This window comes from Perognathus longimembris, chromosome 1 (genome assembly GCF_023159225.1).
Source record: "Perognathus longimembris pacificus isolate PPM17 chromosome 1, ASM2315922v1, whole genome shotgun sequence".
NCBI lineage: Eukaryota > Metazoa > Chordata > Mammalia > Rodentia > Heteromyidae > Perognathus > Perognathus longimembris.
The window spans coordinates 108908062-108929294 of NC_063161.1; the positions used below are offsets into that span (position 1 = coordinate 108908062).

Here is a 21233-nt window from a genome sequence, read left to right on the forward strand (position 1 = left end):
GCTGTAGCTCAAGTAGTGGAACAGTAGCTATCAGCATAAAAGCCTAGTGATAGTGCCCAGGCCCTGAGTTCAAGCCCCAGGACTAGAACATGCATGTGTTACACATGCATGTGTGCATACACACACACACACAGAACAGAGCATGAGGTAACCTTTCCAGAGACGCTAAGTTTTTCCTCTGCTGGACCTTTTATTGTGCTATCTTTACTTACACTTAACTATTAAATTGAGAAGGCTATTTCCCTTTGTGAACCTTAGTTTAACATATAAAGAGAATAAGACCATGTACATATGTACTTTAATCAGTTTACAGGTACTGAAATGATTTGTCAAAATAGAGACTATTTAAGAAGGGAAACTCCTTTAAGCTATATTGGTTGAAAAATAAAACATCATAGCTTTTTAATAACTATGAATGTATCCTAAATATTTTTTGTTAGGTTTTATAAATGGACTTCTGATTTTTAAAAATTTCGCACTGGGGGCTGGGGATATGGCCTAGTGGCAAGAGTACTTGCCTCGTATACATGAGGCCCTGGGTTCGATTCCCCAGCACCACATATACAGAAAATGGCCAGAAGTGGCACTGTGGCTCAAGGGGCAGAGTGCTAGCCTTGAGCAAGAAGAAGCCAGGGACAGTGCTCAGGTCCTGAGTTCAAGCCCCAGGACTGGCCAAAAAAAAATTTTTTCGCACTGATTTAGCAAACTCTATTTGCTCTACACAATCTACAACAACATACTAGTGAAAAAAGAACAAAAACATCAAATGTTCATTGAGGAAGTTAGTTCAATAAACTACAAACAACAGAATCCTATGCAGCTATTTAAAATGATTCTGGAAAGACCTATCAGTTGCAGTTGTTCCTGATATATTTTATATGTAAAAAAGCAGATTGAAAAATGGTAAGTGTATTATGATTCTATTAAAAATATATATGTCCTGATAGATATAAATAATACTTAGTGGCTAATCTTAGTTATAAGTGAGTGAACCATAGTGTATGTAATCATTTATTTATTCAATAGATTCCCAAACATACCAGTGCTAAGTGTTAGGGATGGAAGCTGAAAATAAACTTTGAGTCTTCAATAATGATATAGAAATAGAAAGGAGAAATAAAATATGACTGATAAATATTATAAAGGAGAGTACTTGGTGCTGTAAGTAACCACAACAGGGGAAAATGTTGTCTAGTCAGAAAGGTAAAGAAAAGTTTCACTAACCAAGTGACAAAACAATGCACACTGTGTTGAGGAAAGGGTTAATTTTTTTTCTACTGGTTCTGGGGGTTTTGAATTCAGGGCTTGGGCACTGTCCCTGAGATTATTTGCTTAAGGTTAGCACTCTACCACTTGAGCCACAGCTGCACTTCTTCTTCTTCTTTTTTTTTTTTGTAGTTAATTGGAGAATAAGAGTCTCCTAGACTTTCGTGCGTGTGCTGGATTTGAACCATGATCTTCAGATCTCAGCCTCCTGACAAGTTACAGGTAGGAGTCATGGGAACTTGGCAAGGGCTATTCTTCTTGCTTGTCTCTATGCATTAGAAAGAAAATTTATTGCTTTTATAATGATAATAAAAACATCAAAGGATCTAAATTTGTTCAAGCTTTGGGTTAATTTTCTCCCTTAGGACATTTTTCCATTGTTCTCAGTTAAATTGTGCTTTACTCTGCTTAAATTTTGGAAGTAGGTTACCAAGGAAAAATTTCCAATCAAAAGATCATATTTTTCTTATTCAAAGTACTGAATAAATTATATAAAATATAGCATGATGTGATGGATGTTATATCATTTTCAACCATTTCTTTTTTCCCATAATATTTCCAACATTAAGTCTTAGGCCTAAATGATGAAAAATGAACTCAAAACCTAAAAAGTGGAACAAAAACCCCAATTCTGAAAAAGAGATGACAAAACTGCCTCATAATGTACTGAAATTATCAAATCATTTTCAACCAATTTGTATTTGTATCTTCTAATAAAACCATTTACATAAATTCAGAGATGCTACAAAAAATTGAAGTCTATTGAAAATAAACATAAAATGGACCAGATTAATATGTAGAATTTAGTTCATTCTAAATGCAAGTTTACGAGTCAGTCGTAAATGATACAACTTATCCCAAAGTGTATTCTATAGAATACATAGGTAACCGGTAACTATTTCTTGAACAGAAGTTCTCTGTTAAAAAAAAAGTTGAAAAAAACTAGGTGAGAAAATTCAGTTTTCAAAAAATCCTTATACAAATCATTCATCTAGGGCTGGGAATATGGCCTAGTGGCAAAAGTGCTTGCCTTGTACACATGAAGCCCTGGGTTTGATTCCTCAGCACCACATATATAGAAAACAGCCAGAAGTGGCGCTGTGGTTCAAGTGGCAGAGTGCTAGCCTTGGGCAAAAACAAGCCAGAGACAGTGCTCAGGCCCTGAGTCCAAGCCCCAGGACAGGCAAAAAAACAACAAAAAACAAAAAACAAAAAAAACAAACCAAAACCTAAACCAAAAACAAATCATTCATCTATAATTCTGAAGTTTAAAAGGTAGTAAAATCTTAAACATAATTATAAGGCAACAAAACTTACTGTAGACTGTTATGAGGTTTTTTTAAAGCTTAATTTAGTTTGGCCACCCTGTACTTTTTTTTTCTGTAGAAGGTATGTATGGTTACAAAGCTATTTACTCCAAGGTTACTAAGAATACCACTTAATGTTATGTACTTAACAAGATACCTCTAAAATTTCTAACTTTTTCAATTTCTAATCAAATCTAGTATGAGTTTCCCAAAATGTATTGTGAAACAGTACTAATGAACAATGGGAGTCAGTAAGAAGAAAAATCGTTAAAAACTACGACAACGGAGTTCATTGAAAAGTATGTGAAAGGAAACACTAAATTAAAATGTGTCCCAAACTGATAGTCATTAAGGTCATACTATTTCAACATCTAATCAAGGAGTATAAAACAAGTGGTTAAAATAATGTTAAACAAATGTTTTGTTCTTACCAAAACGTTGTTTTATCAGTAAGGAGTTTAAAATCTCATGAAAAATGGAAATTGGCCTATAATCCCATAGTATAGGTCATTATACTATGTTGAAGTATAGTGTTAGTACAGACATGCCAGATTCAAACATTTTAGTCAGGAAATACTTGACTTTCTAGAATTTGGTCTAAGGATAAAATGAGAAAATATACAGATAAATGTATTTTTTCTTTTATTATATTAATGAAAGTTTTGTCTTTCCAGCTACACAGGACTCAGCAAGGGTACACAGTAATTGCTAAATTTGCTTTTTGGTAAACTTACACAAAACTGGACAGGAAACGAATTTTCTTTTTTCTCTAAACAGTTTTTAAAAATCTCTAAACATTTTGAACTGATTCAAAAACTATGTCAATTTTATTTTCTTGAAATTAATATAAATTCCTTTTAGTCCATTTCTCACCACTGTTTTAACTGTAAAATCTACGTAAGAGCTACATTAATGTATATATTATTTTACAAACTATAAGTTATAATTGCTTTTGAACACTAAACAGTATTGGAATAATGAATAAAAACTTAATGGTATAATGCTAGTCTCAGTAAAAAAGCTCAGGGACAATGCCAGGCCCTGAGTTCAAGCCTCCTAATGATAAAATTAAAAATAAAAAAATTATGAAAAGAATACTTCACACTTATTATATTATGAATATAATATTATATATCATTTAATGTGTTAGAGACTAACATTTTGGAATTAATTTGCTATATTCATCAAGCTAAATTTAAAATAAACTAATGGTTTGCTTGTAAAACACTTCAGTCACTTAAAAAATTAGGTCAATGTAGACTACTTTGAAAATTGTAGTGCAAAAAAAATTAAGCCTGTTTTTGATATTCTTACACTACTTACTTATCAATGATACATTACATGCATGTTTTAAGACATGTTGAATTATATTTAATGATTTAAATAAAGTATAATACAAATGATATTATCTAAATAAAAGCTCATTTGATAACTCAGTAGCAACTTTCTGCCAAATCTTAACTAACTTTGCCACAGAAGGAATAAAAACAAATCTACAAATAATGAGAATGATGCTGACAAACCACAATTCATTTTAGTAAGCAATTTTAATGTTTTCCCCAATCAATTAATTTTCATGTTTTTTGGTGGTATTAGAAATTGAATCTAGTGTCTCATGCATGCTAGGCAACTGGCTCTACCACTTGAGACGCATTCTCAGCCCTTTTGCTTGTATTTCATTTTTGAGACAGGGTCTCGCTTTGCTGAGCTGGCTTTGAATTTGAGAGCCACTAGCTTCTACCTCCTGAATAGCTGGTGTTACAGATGTATGTCTCTATGCTAGGCTCAAATTTTTTTAAATAAAGGTCAATAAAATTGACCATTGCTTTTATCTTAACTATAATGATAAATTAGATCAAAACTAAAACAGACAACAGGATAAGCAAAAGCACCCAAGATAAAAAATAAATAAATAAAAGCACCTAACCACTGATGACTTAGTGGGATTTTTGTTGTATAAATAGGCTGCTAACATATGCAGCAAATTCATATGAAAATATACACTGAAAATAAAGTGCTAAAAAATATGGTAAGAAAAAAAACACTGAGACCCAGATAAATAATCTGACAACCCTAGTTAAGAGTTAATTGCTCTTTGTTGATATTTTTGTTTTCTTTCCTTTTTGTCTTGTTAATCTGTCTTTGGAAGGGCAAAGTGGGGGGGTCACAGAAATGGAGGTACAAGAGATGAACAAATGCGGCAGTGGTACTCACTAGAAACTATGTCAAAAATGAGCTATACAACGTGTGGGTAGGGACGTGAGGGAAAAACAGAGAGCGCAAGTGAAGGAGTGACAATATACAAGAAATGTACTCATTACCTGACTTATGTAACTGTAAGTGCTCTATATATCACCCTCCTAATAACAATTTAAAAGTATCTTAAAAAAAGAAGTTAACTGCTATGAACTTAAGTCTTGGGGACTAACATTTCTTTTATCTCTGCTTTTTCTACTACATCTGTACCGCCCTTAAGTCTAGGGAAAAAAACTACCTTACATAAGTAATGGGAGGTACATCACTTACAGTGAGATTGGTAAAGTATAAAAATATAATGATCAGATATGTTTAACTGAAATTCAAATGTACAGCACTGGTTTTTGGTTGTTAGTATAGCAAAACATTCTGCTCTGGAATTTTACTTTTTTAATAAATGAAACCTAAGTCTTACATATATACATATATAATACACACTCATGTGCAAGTATACATGTATGGCCAATCAAAATTTCCCTAAGGCAAAATTAAAAGAAAAATTCAAATTATACTAAAAAAATTTTCTTACCCATTTGTATTAGCTTACCAGATTTGTGCTTCTTATGTTTTGCTTTCTTTTTGATGATCAATAACTTATTCTGGATCTCAGGTTTGTAAGACTTGAATACAAGAGAATGAAGACTTTCACGTTTTCTCTGTAAATTTTCATTCAAAACATCTTTCAATTTCTTTTTTTTCTTTTTCTTCTTTTTTGCCCTCATTTTTGTTAGTTTGAGTTTCTTGTGACTCTGCAGTGACTGCTCTAATAGAAAATCCCTTACAACTTTGTGGCAGTTAATTTCTGGATGATCAGTGTGACTTCCATTTATGTGAATTTGACAAGATTTTAGAGAATTTTCTTTTAATGGACTGGGCTCATTTTTTATTCTGGAAGTTTCACCATATTTTTCCTGATTTTCTATAAACCTTATTTCACCTGGGCTGAGTGGCTCACCAAAGCCAGTAACTTCCCCTGGACTCCCAGGTTTTCCCAAATTTTCCTTACAACAATCAGTTTTTTTAATTTCAGAGGACCTGGGAATTTTAATTTCACAGTTAGATTTAACTTCCATTTCAACAGAGATGTCATGATTATCAAAGTTCACTTTAGCAGGGCAACAAGGTGAATTAAAATTACTTTCTTGCTCTTTCTTGAAGGCAGAGGGCAGGCCTTCTCTACTACACCTATGTTCTCCATTACTTGTACTAACACAGTCATACTTTAATTTCTCCAGTTTAATCCGAGGTACTCTTTGTACTTTAATGGGTGGAATTGGAAATTCTGGGGCCTGAAAGGGTCTCTGTTTATAAATCCGTACATCTGCACCACAGAACTGTGGAAAATGTACATAAGCATTCTCCAAATAATCATAACCAAGGATAACTTCCCTGCACTCATGAATAGGCTGCCCAAGTACAGCATCTTGAACTTCTTTTTGTGTTTCATATACAAAGTCACAAAGACCCTTAAGTAACCACACTTTTTGGTAGAAGGGTAGTTCATGAAAAGGTTTCTCTTCCAATGGATTAACTTCTCCAAGAACTTTAAAAAATTGAGGACACAACCCAAGTTTTTCAGCACAATTATCAGGATTTTCAGTCTGCCCTACAGCAGTATACCACTGCTGTACTTTCTGTCTGAGTGCTGCTTCCCAGGTCCTATAAGGCAAAGTAGGTCTTCGATGTAAGGTAGGTCTGCGATGAGGAGGACTTAATAAAGAAGTCATAATTTTTGATAGAAAAGTATTACACTGAGGCATCAGAAGACAACGTTCCAATTCATAAAAGACTATTTCTGGCAAATTTAGAATTTGCTGGGCTAAACAAAGGAAATGTCCAATGGCTGGAATTTCCCACATGTTCTCCATACAAGTTGGAGCTGCTTGAGCTAGAAGTTTTCTTTCCCATTCTTCTATTTCTTTTTGACAAGCTTCTTCTGCTTCTTTTCTTTCCTGCTCCCGAAGTCTAAACAAAATTTAACAAATTATATTATTATTAAGAATACTATAAGATACTCAATTTTAAGTAGGCACATTTATTTTTAAGGCAAATGACTGTTTCAGTTTTCTTCATCAGTACAAAGTGCTCCATAAAAAGTATGTTTCTCTCCCCTCAAGATGAAAAGTTACATGTATGACTTCATCCTTGGTTTTACTGATTATTATTTTACTGATTATCATTATTTTCAATGAAATAAGCCAATCAGTGAAAAGACAAATACTTGATCACTGGAGTCTAGAAAGAGTGGGCAAGGATGGAGAATAGAAAAAAGTTAGACAATGGATACTAACACAGGGAGGATGAATTAGCTCTGGTTTTCTATAGCTTAGTAGGGTAGCTTTTGGTTATAATAATTTGTGATACAGGGGCTGGGGATACGGCCTAGTGGCAAGAGTGCTTGCCTTGTATACATGAAGCTCTGGGTTCAATTCCCCAGCACCTATACAGAAAATGGCCAGAAGTGGCGCTGTGGCTCAAGTGGCGGAGTGCTAGCCTTGAGCAAAAGGAAGCCAGGGACAGAGCTTAGGCCCTGAGTTGAAGGCTCACGACTGTGGGGGGGGGGGGGGGGGAATTATTTGTGATATATTTCAAAATCACTAGAAAAGTATGAGGATCCCAATATATAATATTTAATGTGTACAGACAGAAGAGCTTATTACCCTAATGTTATCATTACACAGTATATATACATCTGCCAACTTTTCATATTTGAAAATTTTCATATTTATGTATTTCATAGACATATTAAAGTAATAATATTTGTTTATTTTATTAATAAAGTAAAATTAACTTATCAAAAAACAAATGGAAAGAGACAGGCCATGTATATTATGTAGCCTTAAAAATGGAAATTATAGGGCTGGGAATGCTTGCCTAGCATGCATGAGGACCTACGTTCAATTTCTCCATACACATAAACAAAAAAATTAATGGAAATTATATCATGTATCAACAGAGAAAGACAACAGACTATATACTTAACAAATAACAACAATAATAAAAATATGCATATACTGATCAAAGAGATGACAGAACAGCAAAAATGATAGGTTAATGAGATTATGAGTTATCTTTTACTCTTTTTTTATATTAAGAGACAATACATCTCCTTCCTTTTTAATGAGCAAATAGATCTTTTACTTTTTTTTTTTTACTAAAAAGACTTTTATGTTGCTTACTTCTATTTTTTTCTTTTTTATTATTAATTAAATTTTATTGACAAGGTGTTGTGCAAAAGAGGTACAGTTACATAAGGCAGTGAGTACATTTCTTGTAATATCTTACACCCTCATTTTTCTTTCCCTTCCCTAGATCAGGTAGGCATATATACAATATCCAGTGTACCAAAATCATATACAGTAACCACGTGGGGTACGCCAAAGGAAATTCACCTAGAACTTTACATGTAGCATCAACAATAGACTCCTCCTGTGTCCTTTTCTTGGGAGTTGTTTTTGCTTTTTCTCGTCTTACATGATGTACATAGCTGTTGAGCTAATGTGCTCCACTGATAGGTCTATTCTAGACCTTTTTATGTTTAGTAGTTGTTTGGTTTTAGATATATAATGTAAAGTCGCTGACCCAAACATGTGGAAATACCATTTGAAAAGACGTTTGTTGTTTTGCAGACCTGGTCTCTACTGTCCCCCACACCACCACGATAACAGTCATATATCAAGGAGGGCATGCCCCTTTGTTCTCTGTGTTCTAGGCTTGTCTCACTTAAAATTATTTGTTCAAGTTCTGACCATTTCCCTGCGAATACCACCATTTTATTATTTCTAATTGCTTTGTAGTATTCCATTGTGTACAGGTACCACATTTTATTTATCCATTCATCTGTGGTGGGGCATCTGGGATATTTACATATTTTGGCTATTGTGAATTGTTCAGCGATAAACATGATGCACAGATGCCTTTATGATATCCTGAGACCTGACTTGGGGCTGGGATATAGCCTAGTGGCAAGAATGCTTGCCTCGTATACATGAAGCCCTGGGTTCGATTAACCAGCACCACATATATAGAAAACAGCCAGAAGTGGCGTGGTGGCTCAAGTGGCAGAGTGCTAGCCTTGAGCAAAAAGAAGCCAGGGACAGTGCTCAGGCCCTGAGTCCAAGGCCCAGGACTGACAAAACAAACAAACAAACAAATAAATAAATAAAATCCTGAGACCTGTTGTTCAGGATAGATGCCCAGGAGTGGTATGGCTGGGTCCTAGGGTATGTCTATGCTGAGCTTTTTGAGGAACCTCCATACTGTTCTCCAAAGTGGTTGTACTAATTTGCACTCCCACCAACAGTGGAAAAGGGTTCCTCTCTCCCTGCATCCCCTCCAGCATTTGTTGTTGCCTGAGTTCAGAGTATAGGCCATTCTAACTGGAGTGAGGTAGTATCTCAGGGTTGTTTTTATTTGCATTTCCTTTACTGCCAGGGATATTGAATATTTCCTCATATGTTTCTTTGCCATTTTTATCTCTTCTCTTTCACTCTTGAAATTATTTTTACTTGTATAAAACCTTCCTAAAGTGAAATTAAATAAAAATGTAGGTATAATTTTTTGCTATCTTAAATGAGGCAGAAGTTTCTTGGATAAGACATCCAAACACAAACAATAAAAAACAAAAAACTGGCTATCATTACAACTAGAAACTTGTGCTTTTAAAAGATAGCATTAATAAAGTAAAAAGCTAACTCACATATTAAGAAAATTGAAAATCATGTATCTACTAAAATTTCTATGTAGAAGAATAAAACAGCCCAGTTTAAAACTGAGCCAAAGCAACTGTACAAGTTCTCAAAAGATATACAAACAAACAACATGCACATAGAAAGATGCTCAATGCTATTATCCAGAAGAGAAACACAAATAAAAACCATAGTAAGATATTACATCATACCTATTAGACTAACAATTTTAAAAAGTAATGTTAACAAAGTACTGGTGAAAAAGTTGAGAAATTGGAAACTTCATATACTAAATGGTACAGCTACTCTGGAAAAGTCTGACAGTTCCTCAAAAAATTAAATATAAGGATACTATGTGGTCTAGCAATTATACTAGGAATATGTTGAAGAGAAATGAAAACATCTGTCCACACAAAACACTGTACATGAATGTTAAGTCACATTATTCATAACAGCCAAAAATGAAAAACAATGCCTTATATTAGGTAATTTCCTACGCTACCATACTGTACCCTGTTAAGACAAATACTTTGCTATTTCAGATAAAACTAGTTACCTAATTTTGCAGTCTTGGTTCATTAAATAAAGAAATTTAATTAGTGATTTGTCAAATACATACGTGAATGTGTGTATGTGCATGTATATATAAAGTATTTGGATATCTAGATGAGGTTAAATATTCATAATAACATTTGACCTTTTACAAATGTGCATATAGTTTTGAAGAACTTTATTTTTTACTAAATGGGAGGAGTAGCAGTAGCCTGGTGGAATTTGTTTATCCATACAGAGTTGGGAGTCTAAAAAACCTACACACTCAGTATGTGGTTATATCAAAAACAGTAGTCCCTTTTTCCTCTATGTTTAAGTTTGAGACTGAAAGAAAAAATGTTTTTTTTTTACCTACAATAGGAATGATAAGTGGGAAGAAAAACTACTAAAATTTTCTCATATTGGCTCTTATATGGATGATTTTTTTTGTTTTTTTAGCAAATTCACTTTCCCTAATGTGTCCAGAAAAAAACAGAGACATTAATTTAACATAGTCTTGTGCCAATACTATTGTTAGGTACTTTGGGGGAGTGAGGCAAGGGAGGGTGTAAGGGCATCAAACTTAGGGTCTTGCATATGCTAAACAAGCACTTTATATCCCCAGCTCAGTCAGTTTATTGAACAGAAAAAAACCTGAAAGGATAAAACTATACCAAGACCTTTAGAAACTCTAATATAGCAAAAAGAAATGAGTTCACAGCCAAAGATAACATAGACATAGCATGGAAAAATTAATGTACTATGAGACCAAGGAGGAAAAAAAAGTTTGACATTGGTGGTAATTCTCACATTTATGGTAAATGTAATTATGGGATGCAAAAATACAATATTCAGTGAAAAGAAACTGAAAAAAAGTAAACAGGTGACAAGAAAAAAATGGAAAAACAGTTTTGGAAAAGAACAAAAACAACCTTCTAGAAAAATTACAGAAATTAGGGGCTGGGAATATAGCCTAGTGGCAAGAGCACTTGCCTCGTATACATGAAGCCCAGAGTTTGATTCCCCAGCACCACATATACAGAAAATGGCCAGAAGTGGCACTGTGACTCAAGTGGCAGAGTGCTAGCCTTGAGCAAAAAGAAGCCAGGGACAGTGCTCAGGCCCTGAGTCAAGGCCCAGGACTGGCAAAAAAAAAAAAAAAAAAAGAAAAATTACAGAAATTAGAACAACCAGATTTAAGGCTAACTCCTAAACAGTAACAGTGGAAACATGTGCACAGCAGAACACCTTAAATATACTAAGAAAATAACTGCCAATATAAATTCCCCTTCAGAACAAAAGTATTATTCCAAAACAAAGATAAAAATAAGACATTTTGGGGTATTATTGTGAGTCTTAAATCTCGCTTACAAGATATTCTAAAGAATATACTTCCAGTAGAATGACAGTGATCACTGACTAAAGATTAAAGATTGGAAAAGAGCAAAAATGTAGCAACATATAGGTTAAATTATATAGACATGGCATAAAACTAACAAAAATGTTTTAAGAGTTTAAAAAAATACATTTCAATAGTAACAAAATGACTAAAGGTGAAAGCATTTCAAAGTCCTTCTAACTATCAGGAAGAAGGTAAAAATATGAAATTTAGGCTTTAGTAACAAAACAAGTGAAGGTTTCTAGTATAACTACTAAAATAATAGACACAATACATTCAAATTCTATAAATAGACACAGTGTCTCATACTTACAATCCCTGCTACTTGAAAGGCTGAGAACAGAAAGACTGTGGTTTAAGGCCAGCAGTATGGAACAGTTCACAAGACCCCCTACTCAACCCATACTTGTCCATCTTAGTTTCCTGAGATGCTGAGATTGGTAGGATCAACTCCATGGCAGCCTATGAAATCCATGAGATTTCATCTTAATATTTCATCTTAAAGGGAGAACTTGGGCATGGTGGTAATTTTGATCATCCTAGCTATGAGGGGAAGCTAAAAAGTAGGTAGGCTGTGGTCCCAGTGTATGCCTATGCCTGGGAAAGAAGACTATGTGGACACACACACACACACACACACACACACACACACACACTAGCATGAAAAAGGGCTGGAAGCATGGCTCAGCAGTAGACTATCTGAGTCTATATTCCAGTACTGATGAACCATAAAAAAAGGTAGGAGGGGGAAACGTATACAAAGGATTTAGACTTGCTTTGGTTATAGAAAATAACTGGATCTAAACAGAATTGTCCTAAACTCAAGGAACAAATCTTCTGAGAAGACTCAAAATTATCAAACTGTCTTCTAACAACGCATTCCAGAAAAAAAGCTCAAGTATTAATAAGGTCACAAAAGTATCCAGTAGGCATCAAAGTAATATGTATTATAATGCTATCTAAATCAAAACTGTAAGGCATACAATGAAGCAGAAATACAAGATTGATTCATGGTGAGGAAAATCAATCAAAACAGAACCAGAAATGACATAGATATTAGGATTAAAAACAAAGTAACTTAAGTAAGTATTTAAAATGTATTTCATGATCAGAAAGTCACTTAAGTTGGAAGATATTAAAAGACCTAAATTAAATTTTGGATATAAAATATACCGAATTGATTAACGATCAATTTAACACTTTAAAAGAAAACAATAGTAAACTTGTAAAACAGCAAGAAAAACTACCCAAATGAAATATACAGAGAAAATTCTTCAATAACATATACTTAAGGGGAAAAAAAGATCACATAAACAAAGTTCTAAGATGCAAGGACTGTGAACAAATAAATTGTTAAATGTATGGGTAGTACCTAGTTGGACAGTGAAAAGATGAGAGAGATGAGTTATTATATTTTAGGTATGAAACCAAGACTTGAACTTGGGGACCTGTGGCTTTTACTCACTGGCTAGAGCACTACCATCTGAGCCATCTTACCAATGCTAGTTATTAATCAATAATAATATATAATACAGATGAACAAATAAAAATTCAGAACAGAAATCAGCATTTAATTCCCATGTCAGAAAGAGTTATAAAATAATGAAATATTCATTTTCTATAGATTAGTATCAATAATGCAAGACTGGAAAAAATCAAGGAATAGTAAATTAAGAATTTATTTAGAGCTGGGAACAAGGCCTAGTGGCAAGAGTGCTTGACTCGTATACATGAAGCCCTGGGTTCAATTCCCCAGCACTACATATATAGAAAACAGCCAGAAGTGGTTCACTGTGGCTGAAGTGGCAGAGTGCTAGCCTTGAGCAAAGAGAAGCCAGGGACAGTGCTCAGGCCCTGAGTGCAAGGCCCAGGACTGGCAAAAAAAAAAAAAAAAAGGAATGTACTTAGAAATGTGGAGATCATTTCAGAAAATGGTCAAAAGTTAAAGTAGATGATTATCAACTGCAGGACTAAAGTTCAACTGGAATGAGATTGTTGTCTTTTAGCAAAAACCTTAATACGATTTTTAAGATAGCTGAAAGTTAAAGTCATTTCCCTTAGCAAACTAACCAAAATAAAAAGAATAAAGGCTCTTCTAATAGAGAGATATAGGTTCAACAGTTCAGGCAATATTACTGCAATAATTCAGGAAGTAAAATCCATAATTAGAAAGTGACATATTAAATTAAGATTTTTCTGCACAGCACTGGAAGCCACCAAAAGAGTGAAGAAATGGCCTATAAACATGGAGAAAAGACTTTTCTAGCTATTCATCTGACACATGACTAATACCAAGAGCACATACAGAACTCAAACAAGCCCGAGCACCAGTGGCTCATGCTTGTAATCCTATCTACTCAAGAGGCTGAGATCTGAGTAATGTAATTTGAGGCCAACCCAGGCAGAAAAGTCCCCAAAAGACTCATCTCCAATTAACCACTGAAAAATCACAAGTGGAGCTGTGGCTCAAAACGACTGCTAGCATAGAGCAAAAGAGCTCAGGGACAGTGCCCAGGCCATGAGTTCAATCCCCAAAACTGACAAAAATAAATAAATAAAAGAACTTAAACAATTTACCACCGAAAGGATAATAATCCAATCAATAACAGGTAAGTGATTTAAACAGCAGTTTTAAGCAGAAGACATACAAATGACCTGCAAATATATATAAAAAAATGCCCAGACTCTTTTGCTACTGGGGAAATACAAACCAAAATTACATCAGGATTCTATCTAGTCCCAATCAGAATGACTATTTTCAACAAACAAACAAAAAATGTTGATGAAGATGCAAGGAGAAAGAAACCTTTACATGGGTGGGAATGTAAACTAGTAGTCATTATGGAAAATATGGAGACTCCTTACAAAACAACAATTATATGATCTAGTTATACTATTCCCACATATAACTCGGGAAATGAAGGCACAATGCAAGATGTGCATGAATACTCATGTATGTAAATATGTATATACACTGGTACCAGTCCTGGGGCTTGAACTCATGGCCTGGGTGCTGTCCCTGAGCTTCTTTTGCTCAAAACCAGTGCTTTACCATTTGAACCACAGTTCTACTTCTAGCTTCTCTGGTACTTAATTTGAGGTAAGTCTTAAGGACTTTTCAAACCATGATCCTCAGATCTCAGTCTTCTGAGTAGCTAGGATTACAGGCATGAGCCACTGGCACCTTGCTACTCATGTATATTTTGACACTATAGTCACAATAGCCAAGCTATAAAATCAGCCTATGTACTGCTTGTGAAAAGATGAATAAAAAGTGTGTATGTATGTATACATATACATATATATGGACATATATAATGGACATTTATTCAGCCATAAAGAAATGGGTTTAGTGGTGCATATCCATAATCCCAAAAATGGAGAGGGGTCAGCAGAAGGATTGAGAGGCCAGCCTAGGAGGTAGTCTGGGCTGCATAGAGAGAAGAAAACAAAACAAAGAGAATGAAATTAAATCTTCTGTAGGAAAATGGATAGAAGCTCATTATGTTAACCAAAGTAACTTGACACAGAAAGACAATTATTGTATGTTTTCTCTCAAAAGAGAAGTAGAAGGGGAAAAAAGTAGGAGATATACATGACTGATAGGCTATGATGGAAAGGGTAAAAGGAACAGAGGATAAGGATAAAGTGAAGAGACAAGACAGAGTAATAGGGAGGGTAGAATCCATTAAAGCATAAAATATGCACATGTGAAAATGTGACAATTGTGATTAAATTATACAAATTAATCATAGTTAAGCTGATATTCATAATTTTAAAAATAAAAAAGGATAGGAATGAGGGACAAACAGAATGAGGGAAGGAGTGATAGTGTTCAAAAAGAAACCTACTTACTATCTGACTTATGTAATTGTAACTCCTTTGTATATCACTTTTATAGCAACAATTAAAAATTAAAATAAAAAAGTGTCCAACACCTTCAAACCAGTGTGTAACAGGAGAATGCTATCTATTTGGGTTCATTTTCCAGTGTAGTGGGGGAAGGATTTGGAAGTTCAAATACGGTCTTCAGAGATGGTTTCTTAGGTCTAGTTCCTCAACCTGCCAGTCTCAAGCAATTCCTAAACTTGCAGTGCTCCTTTTGCCAAGTCCCTGAAAACTCACAGTCTGTTGTTGCAGACTGCAAGGAATGGGCAATCCTTTCTTGGGATATAAGCTGCCATGCTGTGCTTCCTGTCCAACACCTAAGGTGTTGTGCTGTGGCTAGTGGCCATGTCCAGTCCAATTTGAGGGCTCTACCCTTTGGGTAGGAGGTCTCTACTTTGTTACAGTCCTTTGTTGGACTCTGTCCATCTGGTGTTATGCACCAAAGCTTCCATGCCAACATTTTGTGGATCTGCACTGTCCATAATTACCTGTGGCTTGGATGATGAAGCCAAAATTATTTTGCCACCAATAAATTAGGTTGAGAATACCTGTTCTATTAGGGTCCAGGAAGAAGAATGTTAGAAGAATGTCATCTTGGTGTCGTGTCTCAACCTTTTTTTTTTTTTTTTCTTCAAAAATTTGACAGACGCAGTAGGTATAATTCTAGCTACTTCTGGAAGTAGAGATCAAGAAGATCACAACTTAAGGACAGTCAGGGCAGTTCTTGAGATTCCATCTCAACTAATACAAAGCTGGGTGTGGGAGCTCACACCTGTTATCCTATCTATTCAGGAAATGTAAATAGCAGAATCATGGCACAGACTGGCTTGGGCATAAACACAAGACTCTATCTCAAAAACAACCAAACCTGTCTAGCAAATACAAGTGCCTGAACTCAACCAGGTACCTCCCCACCTCCAAATTTGCTGCATTATGGGTACAAAGTATATTATTTTAATTTATCCTTTGCTTTATGTAAAAAAAAATTCTGTAATTTAAAAAGAAAAAGTTGTCTGGATTCAGTGGCTCAGAGTTGTAACCCCAGCTACCAAGGAGAAATAAGAAGGATCACAGTGTGTGGCCAACTCAGGGGAAATGTTAGCTAGACACCCCATTTCTATTAATAAGCAGGGTATGGCAGTGTGCACCTGTAATTCCAGCTATATAAGAGGCCACAGGTAGAGAAGGATCTTAGAGTGAAACATTGAATAAAAACACAAGATCCTATCTGAAAAATAACTAAAGCAAAAAAATGGTGGGTCATGTGGCTCAAATGATGGAGCACATGCCTAAAAAGCACAAGACTCCAAAGTTCAAACCCCAGAGTCGGGCTGGGAATATGGCCTAGTGGTAAAGTGCTTGTCTGGTATACATGAAGCCCTGGGTTCGATTCCTCAGCATCACATATATAGAAAAAGCTGGAAGTGGAGCTGTGGCTCAAGTGGTAGAGTGCTAGCCTCGAGCAAAAGGAAGCCAGGGACAGTGCTCAGGCCCGAGTTCAAGCCCCAGGACTGGCAAAACAAAACAAAACAAACAAACCCCATAGTCAACAACAACAACAAAAAAGGAAACTCTATACCCCAGAAGATAGCTTAATTCATATGAAACCATTAAGTGATCATAACTGCTAAGACCTTTCTCTCATGGCTTATTCATCTATGTTAAAACACATGTGCACACGTATACACACGAGCACACATACACATAAAATGTAAGATTGAACAACGAAAGAAGATTTGACATTTTTCTAGTTTCCTCCTATTCTTTCCTACTTGGATTCTTTTTTGGAAGGACAGTAAAGGACTTGAACTCAGGGCCTCATGTTTGGTAGGTAAGTGTGAACTACACCTTGAGCCCTTTTTCTGCACTGGTTATTTTTAAGGTAAGGTCTCACTTTTTGTTTGTGCTTGCATCTAGATCAAGATTATCCTACTTCATGTTTCCTGTGTAGCTGGGATGATAGGCTTGTTATTCAGATTGTTCATTGAGATGGCATCTCATCAACATCTTTTGTATGAGTGGCCTGAAATCATGATCCTTCCAATCTTAGCATCGCATGTAACTAGAATAATAGGTATATATAACCAACCCAGTTATTCAATGAGAAAGGGGTCTTGTGAACTTTTTACCTGGGTTGGCCTCAAATTGTGATCCTCCTAATCTCCACCTTTTGTGTAACTGGGATTACAGGCATGAGCCACTGTGCCTGGCTCCTACTTGTAGTCTTAAATGTTTCTATCTTCCCTTCAAATCAGTTATGCAGAATCAGTTCACTGCTCTTATCCTACCCAGCACTCACATTTTCAAGCCTTTCTAGTTTCTTTGCTGTTTCTAACACTTTTCAAGTCATAAAATGGTATACAGCTTAGTAGTACATGCCTTAGAGTAAGAATGCTTGGGTTCTATATCATTTCACCATTTAAAAACTACTTGACCTTAGACAAAATATTTAATTTCTCTGTGACTTAGGATAAATACTGACTATATTTAAGGCAGAGAGCTAATATTAATCATTCAATAATGTTCAATAAATGTTAACCATTTAAAGATGTTCTTTTTGTTAATATTACTACTATTGTTACTATCTTGTTACTATTCCCAGTCCTTGCGACTCCCATTTGTCTCTTTGCTCTATTTCAAGGAAGGACTATATCCTGATAACTGTTCCTACAACAATATGATTTCTACCTATTTTTAGTAACTTACAGTGAAGGCCTAGATTACTATGGTCTTCCTCCTATTAGCTTTCTAGTTTCTCAATTCTCCCCATTCCAATCTATTACACAATATTGCCAGGTTAATTTTTATCCCTCTCCACTTCTTAAAGCAGGAAAACTATATGAGGCTGAGCATAAATTAATCAAGAAGTCTGGGCTCCCAAATTAATCACTGTTATAAAAACTATGGCAGTAGGAAGGCTGGGAATGTGATTTAGTGGTACAGTGCTTGCCTAGCATGCATGAAGCCCTGGGTTCAGTTCCTCAGTACCAACAAAAACAGAATAAGCCAGAAGTGGTGCTGTGGCTCAAATGGTAGAATGCTACCCTTGAGCAAAAGAAGCTCAGGGACAGCACACAGGTCCTGAGTTCAAGCCCCAGGACTGGTACAAAAAAAGAAAAAGTAGGAAAGTAGGAAAACTCAAAAGCTGAGTTTTAACCCTATAAATACTAAAGGAAATTATATGTATTACTATAGTAATTATAGTAATTATAGTAATACATATAAGAGCAGCAAACTATTATAAATTGTTTTTTACTAACTTTGGAATTCCTACTATACCAGCTACAACTCCCAACATACTCCCATAGTTTTAAATAAAAATCAAGTACAGAACCTTGGATTTTACTTACCTTTCTGGGCCCTGACTTCCTTGTATTGTAAATGTTATGTAATTGTCATCACTTTATGCTATCAAATTCAAGAAGGACCACTAATTAAGTAGACACTCTTTCCTGATAAGTTAAAAAAGAACATTTACCCAGGAAATCGGTAGCAATGGAGAAACTAGGAGAACTGAATTTATATGTAATTCTTAAACTGCAAGTGTGTCCTAATTTTAAAGCTCTGGTGCTATTCTATTCTAAAACTAGATATCTACATAAAATTTCTCTAATTTAAAATTGTCTTGAGAGTATTTCTAGACCTAAAATTTTTTTTTGCCAGTCCTGGGGCTTGAACTCAGGTCCTGAGCACTATCCCTGGCTTCCTTTTTGCTCAAGGCTAGTACTCTACCACTTGAGCCACAACGCCACTTCTGGCTTTGTCTATGTATGTGGTGCTGAGGAATTGAACCCAGGACTTCATGTATATGAGGCAAGCACTCTACCACTAGGCCATATTCCGAGCCTCCCTAAAATCCTTTATAAAATTATTTTTAACTCCAACATACCTTGTTTTGCTAGGTACAGATGGCTCATATTTATAAGCCTAGCAACTCAGGAGACTGAGGTGAGAATTACAGTTTGAAGCTAGTTTTGGTAGACAAATCCAAAATATTCTTATCTTCAAGTAACTAGCAAAAAGCTAGTGGCTCAGATGGTAGAACACCAGCTGTGAGCAAAAAAGCTGAGCAAGAGCATGTGGCACTGAGTTCAAGCTCCAGAACTGGCACACAAAAAAAATTTTGTTTCAGTGGGGCACTAGTGGTTCATGCCTGTAATCCTAGCTACTCAGGAGGCTGAGATGTAAGTACTGCAGTTCAAAGCCAGCTCAAAAAGTCTGTGAGACTCTTATCTCATCTTAAATCACCAGAAAACTGGAAGTTGTGCTGTGGCTCAATGCTAGCCTTGAGCAAAAGAAACTCAGGGACAGTACCCAGACCCTGAGTTCAAGCTCCATGACTGACAAAAAATAAGATAAAATTTTTGTTTTAAAATTTAAAATTGTGTTTTTAAACAAATGTCATTGTGATATTTTATTATCAACTCATATTTTTTGCTACATTTTGGAATACTATTGAAATGGACCCAGAAATTGATATGGGCACATAAAAGTTATGTCACTATTCTTTGAAAAGTTAATTCCTGAAAATCGAAACATCATGAAACTTAATTTTTTTAGTATTTACCTTTTTTCTTCTTTTGCTCTCAGCTGTTCTTCCTGTCTCAAAACTTGAACCATTATAGATTCAAAAACTCCACTTGTCAAGCCTGCCAAACTTCGGGGTGTTGACCGACGCCTTGTTGAAGTACATGCAGTTCCCTTCTCATCCTCCAATCCATAATAGCCTCTAGATGTAACTGCTATCGTTGTCTTTTCTCTCAAGTGCCTTGGAGAAGAATAAGTCAATTCACAAGGTCAAATCTTCTGGATAAGCAATAAATCCAATTCACCAGCATTTTAAGAGTTCCATTTGTTAATGATATAAAAAGTCAAGCCTTACTTAGCTATGTTACAGTTTCATCCTCCCCATACATTTCTAAACTTTTTTTTGGCCAGCCTTGGAGCTTGCCTCAGGGCCTGAGCACTGTCCCTGGCTTCTTTTTGCTCAAGGCTAGCACTCTGCCACTTGAGCCATAGCGCCACTTCTGGCCATTTTCTATATATGTGGTGCTGGGGAATCAACCCAGGGCTTCACGTATACGAGGCAAGCACTCTTGCCACTAGGCCATATCCCCAGCCCCCTAAAGTTTTTTTTTAATGCCATAGGAAAGATATATCCATCTGACTAACAATCTTTCTTCTACATTAAAAAAATTGAAGTATTAAGATTAGGAGTTAAAGCACTAATTATCTAATGGATAAAAGTTTTATTTTTTAATATTTTATTCTATCTATTGTTGGTATGAGAAAATGTGCCATAGCACAAAAGCAATTTGGGAAAGAAAATCTCATACACAAAGGACTTTAGGAAAGTCATAAATAAATGTTATATTAAAATATATAACTGCAGGTTGCAATCGAGAAATCTGAGTAAACTGTAAAAAGAATCTAAGACTAGATTTCCTCTCCAATCTCACCACAATTGATTTATGTTTTTATTGCTATTCTGGATAGCAACCTAATGCTTAAAATACATGGCAACATACCTAATTATTCATGAATCTTTCATGAACCTGAAATAATTAAATGTATTTACACTTCATGATAGGTCTTCTCTGCTTCTATTGCCATCTCCCTATTAATTCAGCAACCCATGAACTATTTCTGAAAAGCTATTCAGTTTATGTTATTACCTTGTTCTTCCTCCTCTAAAAGTTAAGAATACAATCTAAAGTAGTTAGGATCTACAAGACCTAGTGTGATTTAACCTTCATCTCCTCTACCAGACATTTTCTGACTTCTAAATTTCACTCTTTGTGTCCCAACCAAAGTCTCCTTTTTATTCTTGTCATAATAACATATTTGCTTCCCAGGTTCCTTGCACTTCATTTCTCTCCTATAGGATCCTCTTCCTCT

General features: G+C 35.2%; 1 protein-coding gene across 2 annotated transcripts in view; it reads right to left on the minus strand.

Annotated features, from left to right (window-relative positions):
- Kiaa2026 (KIAA2026 ortholog) overlaps positions 1-21233 on the minus strand; it is an 83990-nt gene that overhangs the window by 44799 nt on the left and 17958 nt on the right. For both annotated transcript variants that reach the window (XM_048346429.1, XM_048346359.1), the window contains exons 2-3: positions 19903-20103; positions 5377-6794 (exon numbers count right to left, since the gene is read on the minus strand). In XM_048346429.1, the coding sequence (XP_048202386.1) occupies positions 5377-6794; positions 19903-20103 (1619 nt within the window). The remainder of the gene's footprint in view (positions 1-5376; positions 6795-19902; positions 20104-21233) is intronic.